The 13,301-nt window shown below is 41.5% G+C and overlaps 1 protein-coding gene across 1 annotated transcript; it reads left to right on the top strand.

The window, feature by feature from the left end:
• The first annotated feature begins 1,214 nt into the window (after positions 1 to 1,214).
• VSIG4 (V-set and immunoglobulin domain containing 4) lies at positions 1,215 to 10,227 on the top strand. The gene is given in 6 exon segments (XM_021719493.1): positions 1,215 to 1,277; positions 2,067 to 2,111; positions 8,684 to 9,030; positions 9,779 to 9,834; positions 9,837 to 9,881; positions 9,884 to 10,227. Coding segments are annotated over 6 exon segments (900 nt in total).
• Positions 10,228 to 13,301: the final 3,074 nt, after the last annotated feature.

The raw sequence follows: 13,301 nt of genomic DNA, 5'->3' as shown, positions 1-13,301 counted from the left end.
AATTCCTGCCTTCATAAATCTCAGATTCCAGAGTAGGAGACAGATAACAAACAAGCAATTCGGTAAAAATGCAATATGTAAAGTAGTTGTAAATTCCACAAAGAAAAAAGCTTAAGCACGTAAAGAGTGACAGGGAGAGATACAAGAGTAAGTACAATGATACCCATCTGAAGCGTTGTAAGAACCAAGTGAAAAAAATCCATGCAAAGTGCTTCATACAGCAACTAGAAGAGTACAATATCTTAAAACAACAGCTATCATTGCTATAGTTCTTACTGTAGGTATATTATAGTTTGATTTTTAAAAATCTAAGAAGCTACAGGCATCAAGTCGAACCATGCTCATGTTACAATTGAGGAGGATGCAGTTCAGAGATTTGACCTTGGGTTCAGAACGAAGTAAACGCAGAGTTAGATCTGTCTCCAGGCTTATTGACTTCCCATCCAATTCTCCCACTAATCAACAAGGCTGAGTTTGCTGCAAGGCTGAAATTCTTTCCCAGAGAAAAGCTATGCATGCTTCACAGGACATTTCTTTATCTTCGTGTCCAGAAGGTCCTAACAAGATGCAAAAGCCAATTCAAAAAATGCACAGTCACAAGGGCAGGAAGAAATTGACACTAATCCAGTGGGGTAAGAGTTTCTGGCTCTTTAGCGTGGAACGTTGTATGGGGAGAGGAAGAGTGCATGTGTGTGCGTGTATGTTTATATGTGGTGGTAGTGGTGGTAGAGTGTTGGTTGAAAAATACAAAAAGAGGGTTTTCTGAAGCTGGAGATTCCCTGAGTGAGGTCCCAATGGGGGAAAAATAGCTAGAAGTTACAGTGAAGTGAACTAAACAAAAAACAAGGGACAACCAGACAAGGGGTAGGGGACTTGGGAGGCAAAGAAACTTAATAGAATTCCATGTGATAATGAGACCTGAAATTCCAGGATCTCCTCTTAGCCCTTGCATAGCCCCAAATCATCTGTTTTTGGCCACCCCTTGGTAAGTATGCCTCTCTTTAGAGTCCAACTCCCTGTCTCTTGCAAGATCCCCCTTCACCCAAACAAGGACTAAAAAAAAATAAACTTAGACCTTACTTACAGAGAAGTATAAATGTTTTGGACATATTCATGCTTGTGGAAGTGCTTATATTTTTAAATCTTGGTAGACAAAAGGCAGTACTAAATCTAGAGTTAGACTGCTAATGAATTTAAAATCACTCTAATAGAGCATGCCATTATCAGACCAATGGGCTGGTGCACTGGAGGTTAAGCTTAAACTTCCCTTAAAAGAAGTAAATAATATATTCTTTGCTAAAAATATATATATGTGTGGGGGGGGGACTTTAGTGAAAATAAACTCCCCCTGACCATAAGAGAGGTAGAGCTATTAGAGAGGGAGATTCAAAGAGCACTCCCAATATGAGATCTGGGGTATATTTGTTCATAACAGCCTTATCCATGGGCTTGCCAATTATTCAAGCTTTGGTGTGTAGAAGATCCTTTTGCACACTAAACTCTTGTACTCTGAAACCCACAGGCGACCCATCCTCAATACAACCCCAACTACCAGTCATTTGCAAGATAGGCTGAATAGGCAATGGTTAACAGTACAACTAACAAAAATTGCATAGGTCAGAAAGTTGATCTCTTCTCCCTGGAACCACCACAAAGGAAAACGCATCCATACTGGAGTGAGCAAACTTATCCCATAGGTCACCCCACCCCCAACCTCTGAGTCTTGTGGAGCGGATCAAAAATAAACAGGCTGGGAGACCAAATACTAGAGAGTCTCACTGGCTCCAGGGAAAGTCAAGTCGATACCCAGCAGGGGGAGGAATTGCTTCACTGGCCCTGGTACCGCCAACTCTGGGCAGGGGAGACGGGGAGATCCCATGTGACCCGTACTGAAATAGGGAAGGAAAGGTAATGTGTGATGGGACTAGGGATTCAAATGAGAGATGTATGGAAGGAAAGAAAGTAAGCAGCACAGACACTGGCAGCTACCCAAAGTTCAAGTCTCTTTGGCAGCAAGATGCTGGAAGAAAAGACAAAAATGGCTTTGGCTGTGATGAGGATCTTAGGGCCTGTTACTCCTGGGCCACCTAATGGTGGTCACCTATGGTAAGACAGTAAATGGGGGCCTGCCTGTCACTACTGGTACAGGCAAAATGCAGAGAGGGAGGTTGGTATTTAATGCCTACTATAAGAAAGCTTATTCCTGCTGGGCAGGTGAGTATTCTCAGTCAACTCTGCAGGCTCTCTCAGTTTTGGGCAAAAGGGAGAGAGGTGATTGAAGGCTGCTGAAGAAGCCAGGAGGCAAGTTTGGGTAGAAAAAGGATTCCCTCTTTAAACACGTGTGAATGATTTTCTAGTGCTTGCTGTATATCAGGGACATCAAGAAGCACTCAATGCCACTCAAACCCCTCCTCTGCCTACTTTCTCTCACCTGATATTCTACCATTAGTCTTGCCCCCTCTGTTCCCAGGTTTTAGTGCCTGTTAAGATATACAGCTTCCAAAGAAGGAATGTTGTCTAAAAATTGGATGGGGATTTAGAAATAACATATACCACCCTTCATTGTTATCAACAAGTGCTCAGCAGTACCTCAGTAGTGACTAGGAGTTCACTACTTCTCCAAACCACTTAGTATCCAGGAGCACCTCCAAGTGGTTAGAAAGTTCTTACTTGTATTGAACTAAATCCAACTCCCTGTGACTTTTCCAAAAGCCCCAGCACTGCTTATTGCAGCTACCCAGAACACAGCTCCCTTGAGACAACCTTCCAAAGGTCTGAAGACAAACATTATGTCTCCATGAGTCTTGTTTTCTCCAAGGTAAACATTTCCAGCTTTTTCAACTGGTTTTCATAGGACTGGCTTTTTACCCTCTCTTGGGCTAAATCACTTCCCAATAGACATGGTTCAGTTTGTCTGAGCTGTTTGTGGGCTGGATGCACGTCCCAAAAAAGACTAGACTATTCCATAGTAGCATTAATTACTTGAGTCTTCCTCCACCCCCGTTTACACCCCCGAGAAGTGAGATGGCTTTTTAGGAAGCTAAGCCTGAGTAGTAGCTCAGTGAGATCCAAGATAGGGTAACGAGGTTCTTGCTACTACCCTGCTTGTTCTAGCTCCCTAAAAAAAAGGATGTATTAGTTAGTTAGTTAGCTAGTTAGCTAGTTAGCCAGTTAGTCAGTTAGTCAGTCAGTTAGTCAGTTAGTCAGTCAGTTAGTTAGTTAGCTAGTTAGCTACTTAGTTAGTTTAGTGTCACTTGTGAGGTCAGAAAAAATCCATCTTTCCATAACCGACTCAGATAAGGTTACCCTATCCTGGGGCTCTGTGATCCATCAAACTCTAGAACCTCAGAGCTAGAAAAGACCTCAATTAAGTCAATTAAGAGGGAAAAGAGTTTGTCCTCAGTCACAAAGCATTAGTGGTAGAGTTATTGCTCTTTAAAATAGTGTTTTTTATACAACTATAGTATTTCCATTTTCTAGCAGGTTTTATAATGGACCTTTCTGCCTTCTCCAAATATGTTGGTCTGAGCTGAAACTTATAGAGACAGGTCTGGGGTTTGGAGGAAATTTTATGTGTTAAATTTAAATTGTGTGTGTGTGTGTGTGTGTGTGTGTGTGTGTGTGTGTGTGTGTGTGTGTGTGTGTGTTGGACAGCTGGACAGCTCTGTAAGATGGTGATTTCATGCTAAAAAGTCCCTAGTGTCCAGAAACAGCTGTTAACCTCTTCCTGTGGGGCTAAGACTCGTGTTGAAATAATCATAATAAAAAGAAATCCTAACATTTTCATTTTATAAACATTTAAAACATGTTATAGATGTCTATTATCTAATCTAGTCCTCTAAAAGAGGCCTACCTGGAGAAGGAGAGAGGCCAGACCTGCATGGTAGGGGTGGGGGAGAAAAAACATGAGAAATCTCACCCTCTCCAATTGGAAATTCCATCCTCTTCCAAAGAGGAAGATTCAGAAAAGGACCAAGAATGGGTCCTATAAAGAGGCCCACACCTAGAAAATTTGGGTTTTGTTTTCTTCAGGGTCATTACACAGGCTCCAGACTTTTGCTTTTCTAAAAGTCTTTTTACTTTTCACTGTCCCCTCAGTCTCAAGTCAAACCCTCCTTCAACAAAGTCCTTTGAGTCAATGTTCAGCTCTGGTCTGTCTCCCAAGAGAGGCCAATATTGAAAGGAAACCCAATCTTTTCCTGAGGAGAGAAAGGCTCTTAAATCCTGGTAAAAGACTTTTCAGAAAGCAGCTAGAAGATGGGGGTATTCTTTTTCAGACAATCAAGGGGAAAATATCTTATCCTAGGATAACATCCTTGAAGCCCTGTTAGGTCCAGGTCCAGGAAAGGAGTTGCTGGTATCAATTGTGACTTATGGTTTAATAAGTTAAGAAGGTAAGAAAGCATTGCAGCATCTGAAAGCCTGTATTCTAGGCCTCTAGTTCCAGCTCTGACTTTGTTATCTTGTGACTTTGAGTAAGCATCTTTCTCTCTCTAGGCCTCAACTTACCTATATGTACCATGAAGAAATGTGACTAAGTGATTTCTAAATGCTTTTCCAGTTATTCCAGAAGTCTCCAAATTCCATCTTCCCTGGAACATTAACCCTTTTTCTTGCAGTGAATTGCCATTTGGTGGTTTTGAGGTATCTATAATGGGCAGAGCATTCCCCCAGGAAGTGCAACTTTCCTGAAATGGGTTTTTTCCCACCAAATCTTCCAGTAAAGTCAGGAGTATAGCTTAATTTGGCCAACTTTTCACATTGGCTGCCAAGCCAGCCCTATTACTGGAGATAAAGGCTGCTGTATTCTCTGTGGCTGCCCTAAAACCCACAGACAGCCTGTTACCTGCCCATAACTTAGTAGATTTTATCAGACTGAAGAGGATGATTCTTTGCCTTTCCATGTGAAAAATTATCTTTCATGTCAACATTAAGGGTGACTAAATGAATCTGTTTATCCAGGGTAAGACATATTGAAAAATTCTATAGGATAGGAAAATTAAGACAAATATGAAAAGTTTCACTTGGGGCTTAGGACAAGACTGACATTTATCCAGCACCCACAGAATGCCAGCCATATGCTAGTTGCTTTCACACTTACAAGCTTATTTAATCTTCACAATTACCCTCTATGGAATGTTTATTATAACTTCCACTTTTTTGATAAGTTCAGTTAGTTTAGAGGTCAGACAGGTTTAGTAATTTATCCAAGGTCACACAGAGAGATATATGGTAAAGCAGACCTTAGGCCTACATCGATGTTATTCTTACTATATCATGCAGTTCTTCACTACCCTCCTGATCTCACTTGTTGCTCTTATTAGATGTTTCTCTAGGTTCTTTGGGCACCACAAGGATAAATTGAAAGTATAAGTCAATGCTATTGCAGTTACCTTTACTTTGGAGATCAGGAAACATGAAGAATAATACAATGTCTTTTTTCTTGTGATGCCTTATGCATCCACTCTCTTTATGCTGCTAATGAAGCAGAAGGAGAAGAGGAGAGAGAAGAAGAAGAAGGATGAAAAATAGGAACAGAAGCTCAAAGGAAGAATGGGTAGAAAGAAGAAAGAAAGAAGGAGAGAGAGAGGAGGGAAAAAAAACACATCATTCTGGGAAGTTTAGTTTCCAACTCTGCCCCATGCCCTCATTCTGGGATGGAGGAATAAAGCCTGATCTACTTCTAGAAGTGACTTTCAAAATTGGGAAATTGAGCCTAACTGGTCATGTTCTTGGTAGACCAGATTGGGCTATGTGAGAATATCCAGAAATTTCCAGAGAAAGGAATGCAAGCCAGGTCTTGCAGCTTCCCTAAGATCAAAGGGAAAGCAAGTATTTGCATAGACAAAGGCATTGTCAGTTACTCCGGATGTTCTCACAGCAGAATGTTGCTTTGTTGCCCAGGAGGAGAGTGTGAGAATGCTTTTCAGAAGAGAATGGGGAGATTAGGGAGGACCAGAGGGATATTAATGGGAAAGAATCCATTAATACAAGAGGCTCAGGTAGTTTTCATGAGGTTTAAGGATGGTGTATTTTTGCTTGCATGTGGCCAAAAATATGTAAGGGCATGTGTGCCCATGATGGTAAGCTGTATCTGCATGCACATGTAAGTATTAACTATCAATACCATAATGCAACCCACCACCTGGACATGTAATTATGTAACTTCTGTTTTATTACAGTCTACTAACACTGGACCATCTAGAATTGGAAGGAACCTTAAAGAGTAATGCTAGTCAAGACCCAAGCAAAACTCAGAAACTCTCCAGACAGCTTAGTCCATCTATAGACAATTTTGATTAATTGTAAACTTCATTTTAGGACCAATCATTTCTTCTATGATTTGGAAAGCAGAAAAAAATATACAAATAGATAAGAATGAGGAAAATAGGGCAAACCAAAATCTGCCTCTCTTGTTCTCCCATTGGTTGGTCTGAGTTTTGCTGTCTGCCAAGTCAGAAACTTTCCAGGGAGGATGTAATACATTTATTTATTCTTTTCCACTCAAGGCCTTTAACTTGGCCAAAATATGCTGTTATGTTCTAAGAGTCTCTGGTGAGGCCACAAGCCAGAGGCTCGACATTAGGATTTCCATTGCTAGACACTCTGGTGCTTGACAATACATTCTGGGAGCTAGAAACCATATCTTTACCCCATCCAAAAGGTTTCATTTTCCATCTGCTTGACTGAATCCTAGAAATCTTGGACTTAATACAAGGCTTCTATTCAATAATAGCTCATATCTTTGAAGCGACTTCTTCTAGGAGAAACATAAACAACCCCTCCCCCACTTCTGGCCTCAGTTAAATAAAACACAAAATCCTGAAACTATGAGCTTATGGAAGGAGAAGGATGGAAATTTCTGATAATAATGGCTGTTTCAACTTCCCACCTCTCCCACCTCCAGTTTCTTTCTCAAGTACACCAAGGAGTAATCTCCTTTTGCTCCTACCCCCATCCCGACCAGATCCAGCTCCAGGATTTTACTCAAACCCTTTTCCTCTCCAGACCAAGTCTTTTTTCCCCCCTCAGGATGGAATTTTCTAGTGTGTCCTTGCTGAGAACCAAGAAAAACCAAGATGGAGATAAACAAAGAAAAAGAAATCTGAAAAAGGTCAGATTTAGAAAGTACAGGTTTCAAACCTAACCATAACTAATAATTTTGTCAAGCAGAAATGCACACGTAGGCCTGTTCCTCACGGGGTTCTATCCCCAGTATTGCCTGTCTCTGAAAGGGCAGACCGAGAGTGGGAAGCCATTTTTCATCTTGTTCTTAAACCCTGACACAATGATGAGAAAGTAGAAGCAATGCTTTTGGAGAAATGCACACTTTAGGTATACTTAACTTTACCGACTTCGTCTTTTCAGAAACAGACTTCCAGGTACCAGAGGTATCTCATAGTGGCAATCAAGCTTGCCTAGAGTAAAGGGAATTTAGAAGGCCTAAGACATCATGCATTGGGCAAGGACTGTAAAAGTCATGAAACTTGTAACTACAAAAGTTATAACCACTCAGAGGGGGAGCAGGCGGGGATTCGATCTTCCAGTAAATTGGGCCCTATCTACAGGGAAGCCAAGGATCCCCCAAAGCTACCCACAGGGAATGCCTAGGAGATAAGGGGAGGTGCACCCTCCACTAGCTCTAAGGAATGTCGTTTGGGAAGGTGCAGGAGAATTAGAATCCTTGTCACGCCCTTCTCTAGGGGCTATGATAATGTGGGCAAACATTAATGGGTCTCTGTGTTACAGGTTCTCCAGGACATCCACAGGTGGTTGATAAGGAAGTCACAGCAGTCACGGCAGTCACGTGCAACATCTCCAAGAAAAGGATTTAAACTAGGACTCTGGGGGCTACGACGCCACACTCACCTAGAGTGTAGGCCCACCCCTTATCTGTGGGAGGCGAACTTTTCTTAAATAAATCTTTTCTTCTCTCACCTCTGTGTGTTGCAATTCTTTGCATTTACTTGGATCTCTGGGTTGCCAGTGCGCACCTCCAGCTTGCCAGCCCTGGCAGTGCTGCGTGCCTCCCTGAGCCCCTCTACCTTCACCCTGTCCATCCGTACCCTAACAGTCTCCTTCCTGTCTTCCAGAGGAAAGCTTAGGGTTGATAACCCAATCACAAAGCCCTTATTAGGGAACAAGGGAGAATAACAGGGTAAAGGACCTTTTCGTGCTGAACCCTCAAGTTCCCATGTTTTTCCAGGTACATATTTACACAAAATGAAACAGTCCAGACCCACTGCTTAGTATTTTTGCTCCCATTACTCTTTTGGAAAATGTTGAAAGAAAAATGTTTTTATGGACTTGCAGAATGTCAGAGTTGGCAGAATCCCTAGAAAATATTCCATCCTGATTCTCCACATTATAGATGAAGAAACTAGGTTCTCCGTAGTGGAAGGTTACGTACCCAGGTTCATCTCATAGCAAGGCAGTAACATGAAAAGGACTTAAAACTCACAGGTACTGAACAATGTTAAGGATTGTCCTTCTGAGAACAAGTACTGATTGTTGGGAAGGCTGGCAAAGAACAAAAGGGCACAGGGGGCACAAAAGTATAAAAGAAGTAAAGTTGAGAGGTGTTTCTCAGAAACCTTTTGAGGTCTGTCACTGCCATCCTACCTCCCAGGTAGGTATGCCATCTATGTTCACTTCTCTCCTCTTTTCCTCTTCTTCAAGCCATCCCATACTGGAAACTCCAGAGAGCATGATAGGGCCCTGGACAGGGGATGTGAATGTTCCCTGAACTTACAATCCCCTTTACTACACTCAAGCTGTGGTGAAGGGGCTGGTGTGACATGGTTCAGGCCCAGTCACCATCTTCCTAAGTGACTCCTCTGGAGATTATATTCAGCAAGCAAAGTAACAGGCCTGCTTGTATGTGAGCCATAACATTCCATGAAATATGTCCCTCTAACTGAATACCCTGGAGATGGATGACTGGAGTCACTACATGTGTGAAGTCACCTGGCAAACCCCTGGTGGTAACAAAGTGGTAAAAGATAAGATTACTGAATTCCATGTCCAGAAATATGAGTCATTATGGGTATAGAAAGGCACTGATAGGCAAAGAATCTATAGAGGACTGTAATTCTAGAAACTTCTGAGAAACCTGGAGACTGTTGTTTATCTGTATGTAGCCTCTCTTCAGTTCTATGTGTTTATCAGAGGGAGTGGACAGGCAGAGAATTCTAAGGGTCGTTATATCCCTAGTGGAATTTAAGTAGGGTTCCTGACCTTCAAATCTTTGTGCCTTCAAATGTCACAGAAATTCTGGCATCCAAAGCCTGGTTGCCTTCTTTGGACTATGGGCTTTCAAACTCATAAAAACCGGTATATCTGATCATAATACTGGAGACTAGACAGATACTGACAGAGAAGCTCTAGAAAAGGGAGAGAGAAGTTAGCCAGGATAAGCTTTTCTTGGCTTGACAAATTCTTTTTTTTTTTTTTTTTTTTTTTTTTTGGGAGTGGGCTCGACAATTTTACAAAGGTCTGGCCCTAGTAATCTAAAACTTCAGATAATCCAAAAATGCTATTTTATCCTTAAAACGCTATATTATTTATAACTTTGGATAATCTAAAACCCCAGATAATACAAAAAATACTTAATCCTTCAAAGGAAGCTATTTTTATTTGCATTGCTGTTTTCTCTCCTTTCTCCCAAGTCATGAGCCCCCTTTAGTTCCAGTTGCAGATCTATGCATGTCTTTATGCCCATCAGGAATGACTTGGTCTTGTGTCCCCACATCCTTATGACTCCTCATCTTTCCTTGGCAGTCTCTGTCTTCAAACCCACAGTGATAACTGGCAGTGATTTTGGCTTCATGGTGCCCAAGGAATGAGAATTAGCTTTCAAGGCCAGGTTTGGGGTTCTCCCCCATCAGTCATGTTTGGTATAAGGAGCAAGCTAATAACCAGGAACCCATCAAAGTAGCAGCTTTAAGTAACTTACTCTTCAAGCCTGCAGTGGTGGCTGACTTGGGCTCCTATTTCTGTATTGCAAAGGGCCAGGTTGGCTCTGAGCAGCACAGCAACATTGTGAAGTTTGTGGTTAAAGGTGACCAGCCTTCTTTCCTGGTGAGCATCTTATCAGATCACCTTGAACCACAGATACCTCAAAACATGCCCCTATGCCAGAGAACGGCTGAAGGAGTAGGGTCCCAGGTAGACAATGTTTGTACAATAACAAATTTAAAAATTGAGTACTGGAATCAACAGGGATAGAGATATTGCCTGTCATGTTGTAGGTTAAGTAGATAAAGTTGGTAAAGGGAAAAGTGCCATTAACTAGGTACCTCACGTCTGCCAGTTACAAAGTACAAGAACTTGACCCACATTTTCTCACTGAAACCTCGCAACTGGCCCATGAGGTAGCTATCATTACTTTCATTTTACAGAAGAGAAAACAGAGTCAGAAAGGAAATTTACTTGACCATGGGCTCACAGCAAGGAAGTACAAATACAGATTTGCACTTGGATTTAATGCTTTTTTCACTATATCTGATTGTTTCTTTCTTTCTCCTTTTTTTTTTTTTTTTTTTTGAGTTGGAGTCTCTCTCTGTCGCCCAGACTGGAGTGCAGCGGCACGCTCCTGGCCACCGCAGCCTCAACCTGCTGGACTCCGGCGATCCTTCCGCCTCAGCCTTCCAAGTAGCTGGCACTATAGGCGTGCGCTACCACACCTGGTTAATTTTTTATTTATTGTAGAGATGAGGTCTCACCAAGTTGCTCAGGCAGGTCTCGAACCTGTGCACTCAGGCAATCCACTCACCTCAGCCTCCCAAAGTGCTGGGATTACAGGCTGAGTCACCAAGCCCAGCCGCTCTGACTGTTTCTTATGATTGAATCTATAGCAGGTCCTAAGCACCTATTAGAAGCTGTTTTCTTTTGTCTGTTCTGCTTGGTTATTGTTTGATTTAATTGATTATGTTTGGTTTTGCTTTATGAAATAAAGCCCTGATCTCTACATATTTTCTTTTCACTTCCTTCCTTTTTATAAAGCCAAATGCAAGTTCTGGTTGATGACTGCATGAAAATAGGCTCTAGTTAATCAAGCTCTGACTGGCTCTTACAGCACTGTCCTGGAAACACTACAAACTATGCACATAAAGACTATAGGCAGGAGTTTAAATGAAGAGCCCAGCAGTGGTATGTAAAGATGAGTCTTATTTCCTTTAAAGAGATCTCCTTGGAAAGCAAGACACTTACCCCAACAAGGCTGCTATTACTCAAAACATGTTGATAACTAACTACTTTTAGGAAATTAGCCTCAGAACCACTTGAATATTACTGTTCTCTGTCGATAACTCTGTATAAGAAGAGTGAGCAAATGAGTTGTCATCACTTGGTTTGATATTGGTTTGAAACTCCTGTGCTTGTCTGGAGAGATTTGTTCCCAAAGTTGAGTTGTAGTGAGGGCATGTGTACTGTAAATCCTGGTTTGTTAGTTTTGAAGGGGAACAAGGGCAGAGAGAGAGAGAAATATGGACAGTGCCCCATTTCTCTGAGAGCAAACAGTCTGGTCAAAGAAAGCAGTGCATGATCAGAAAATGCAAGAATGTGTACTTCATCAAGAGACAAATTGAATATTCACACCTTTCTGTAAATTACTTCCTAGATCACGTGGGTAGAAACTTGCTCAGAGCCAACCAGTCTGTTTATTCCTTATCACAGTCAATGTTTAACACAGCAATGTTTTTAGGCAGTGCTCACCATTGCTCCCCACTAATAGATAAGGAAACTGAACCTCAGAGAAACTCCCAGCCTTCTACTCTATCCTGCTCTTTGAGTTAAACTACTCTCTTGGCTTCCTCTACCTGCTTCCCTCTACCCCAACCTGGACCCATGAGTCTGGTCCACTGTTTCACCTCTGCCCTACTCTCAAATTTGCACCCTTCCATCTCACCTTCTGTGGTGTTACTTAGTTCTGGAATTGTATTGCAGACAATGCTTTTGCTCATGCCCTTGGACTGCTGAGTTCTGTTGACAAACAAAACAATACACACATATAAATTGTCCTCGCTTTAGTTTTATGCTCTGTGACATCCACAGTCTGCCCCATGCTGTTCATTTATCCATTTACTCAACTTTTTCTTGTTTCATTTAGCAGTTCAGAACATTTCCACCTTATTTCAGCCCCCGCCCCCAGCCCCGTTCCTAGAAAATGAGATCATCTCTTTCTTCTCTGAGAAGATCCAGACTCTCTTCTGATGTGAATTCTGTCAACTACCCTAATCTCTCCCTTGACATTTTTCTACCCATTTTCCTCGACTCAGAGTAGCGTATGCCTTGCTCTTCTCTACAGTAAATTTTTCCTTCCGAACTCTTAACCTCAGCAACTCCAGTGCCCTGCTTTGTATTTTATCCTTTACTCAAGCATATATATAAATATATCCATATAGTGTATTATGTATGTATGCAAGCCTAATACATACATATCTACAAATAATATATATTTTTAAGAAATTATCTTCATCTGCCACTCCATCTTTCCTATGGCCACTACCAACCTTCTCAAGAAAGTAGTTTCCATCAGCTGAACCTCCCAATTCACCACAACATAACTTTGTAAACTGGGATCATCATGACCTCCAAATCACCAAAACCTAAGATCTCTCCATTCACATCCATCTTCCTCCACATCGCTGTAGCAGTTGTCTGTGTTGACCATTCCTTTCTCCTCAGAAATGTATTTCAACCACTGCTGTCAATGACACCACTTTCTTAGTTTTTCTAAGACCTCTCTGACTCATCTTTCTCAGACCTTTTTGCTGGCTATATTTTTCATTCATCCCTTATTATAAATGTTCTCAAAGACTGTGTTTGTATTCCTTTCTTCGTGTGTCTCTATATTACCTGAAGATTCTATTCCCTTCTGTGGCTTCAAATATCACCTGTAAGCTAACTAATCTCAAGCCATAATTTTATACATTGTTTACCTCCTGAGTGTTGGATACCAATGTCTAATTACCTTCTGAACAACTTCATTTCCATTCTCAGCTTGTCCAAAACTGAGTTTACCTTTTATTCGCCAAGACTGTTCCTCACACCTGTTAGGAGACACAGTGGTGTCTCTAACTTTTTCTTCTTTACTTCTCACAGTCAAATAATTATCAATATGACCAAGTGCTTTAATTCAATTACTAAGTCAGATCTCCTATTAAAATAGCTCCCCCTTTCTCTTCCTTTTTTTCCCAAACAATTTCAATAATCTTCTAGGTCATCTCCCAATGTCCATACATCCTTACCAAACCATCAACTACACTAGACTATAAAATTCAAGAGTGCAAAATTCTGCC

Source organism: Carlito syrichta, unplaced genomic scaffold (genome assembly GCF_000164805.1).
Source record: "Carlito syrichta isolate Samal-C Ts95f unplaced genomic scaffold, Tarsius_syrichta-2.0.1 Scaffold314765, whole genome shotgun sequence".
NCBI classification, from domain to species: Eukaryota; Metazoa; Chordata; class Mammalia; order Primates; family Tarsiidae; genus Carlito; species Carlito syrichta.
Note: the sequence above shows the minus strand (reverse complement) of the source record. Positions and strands in the feature narration are given on the sequence as shown.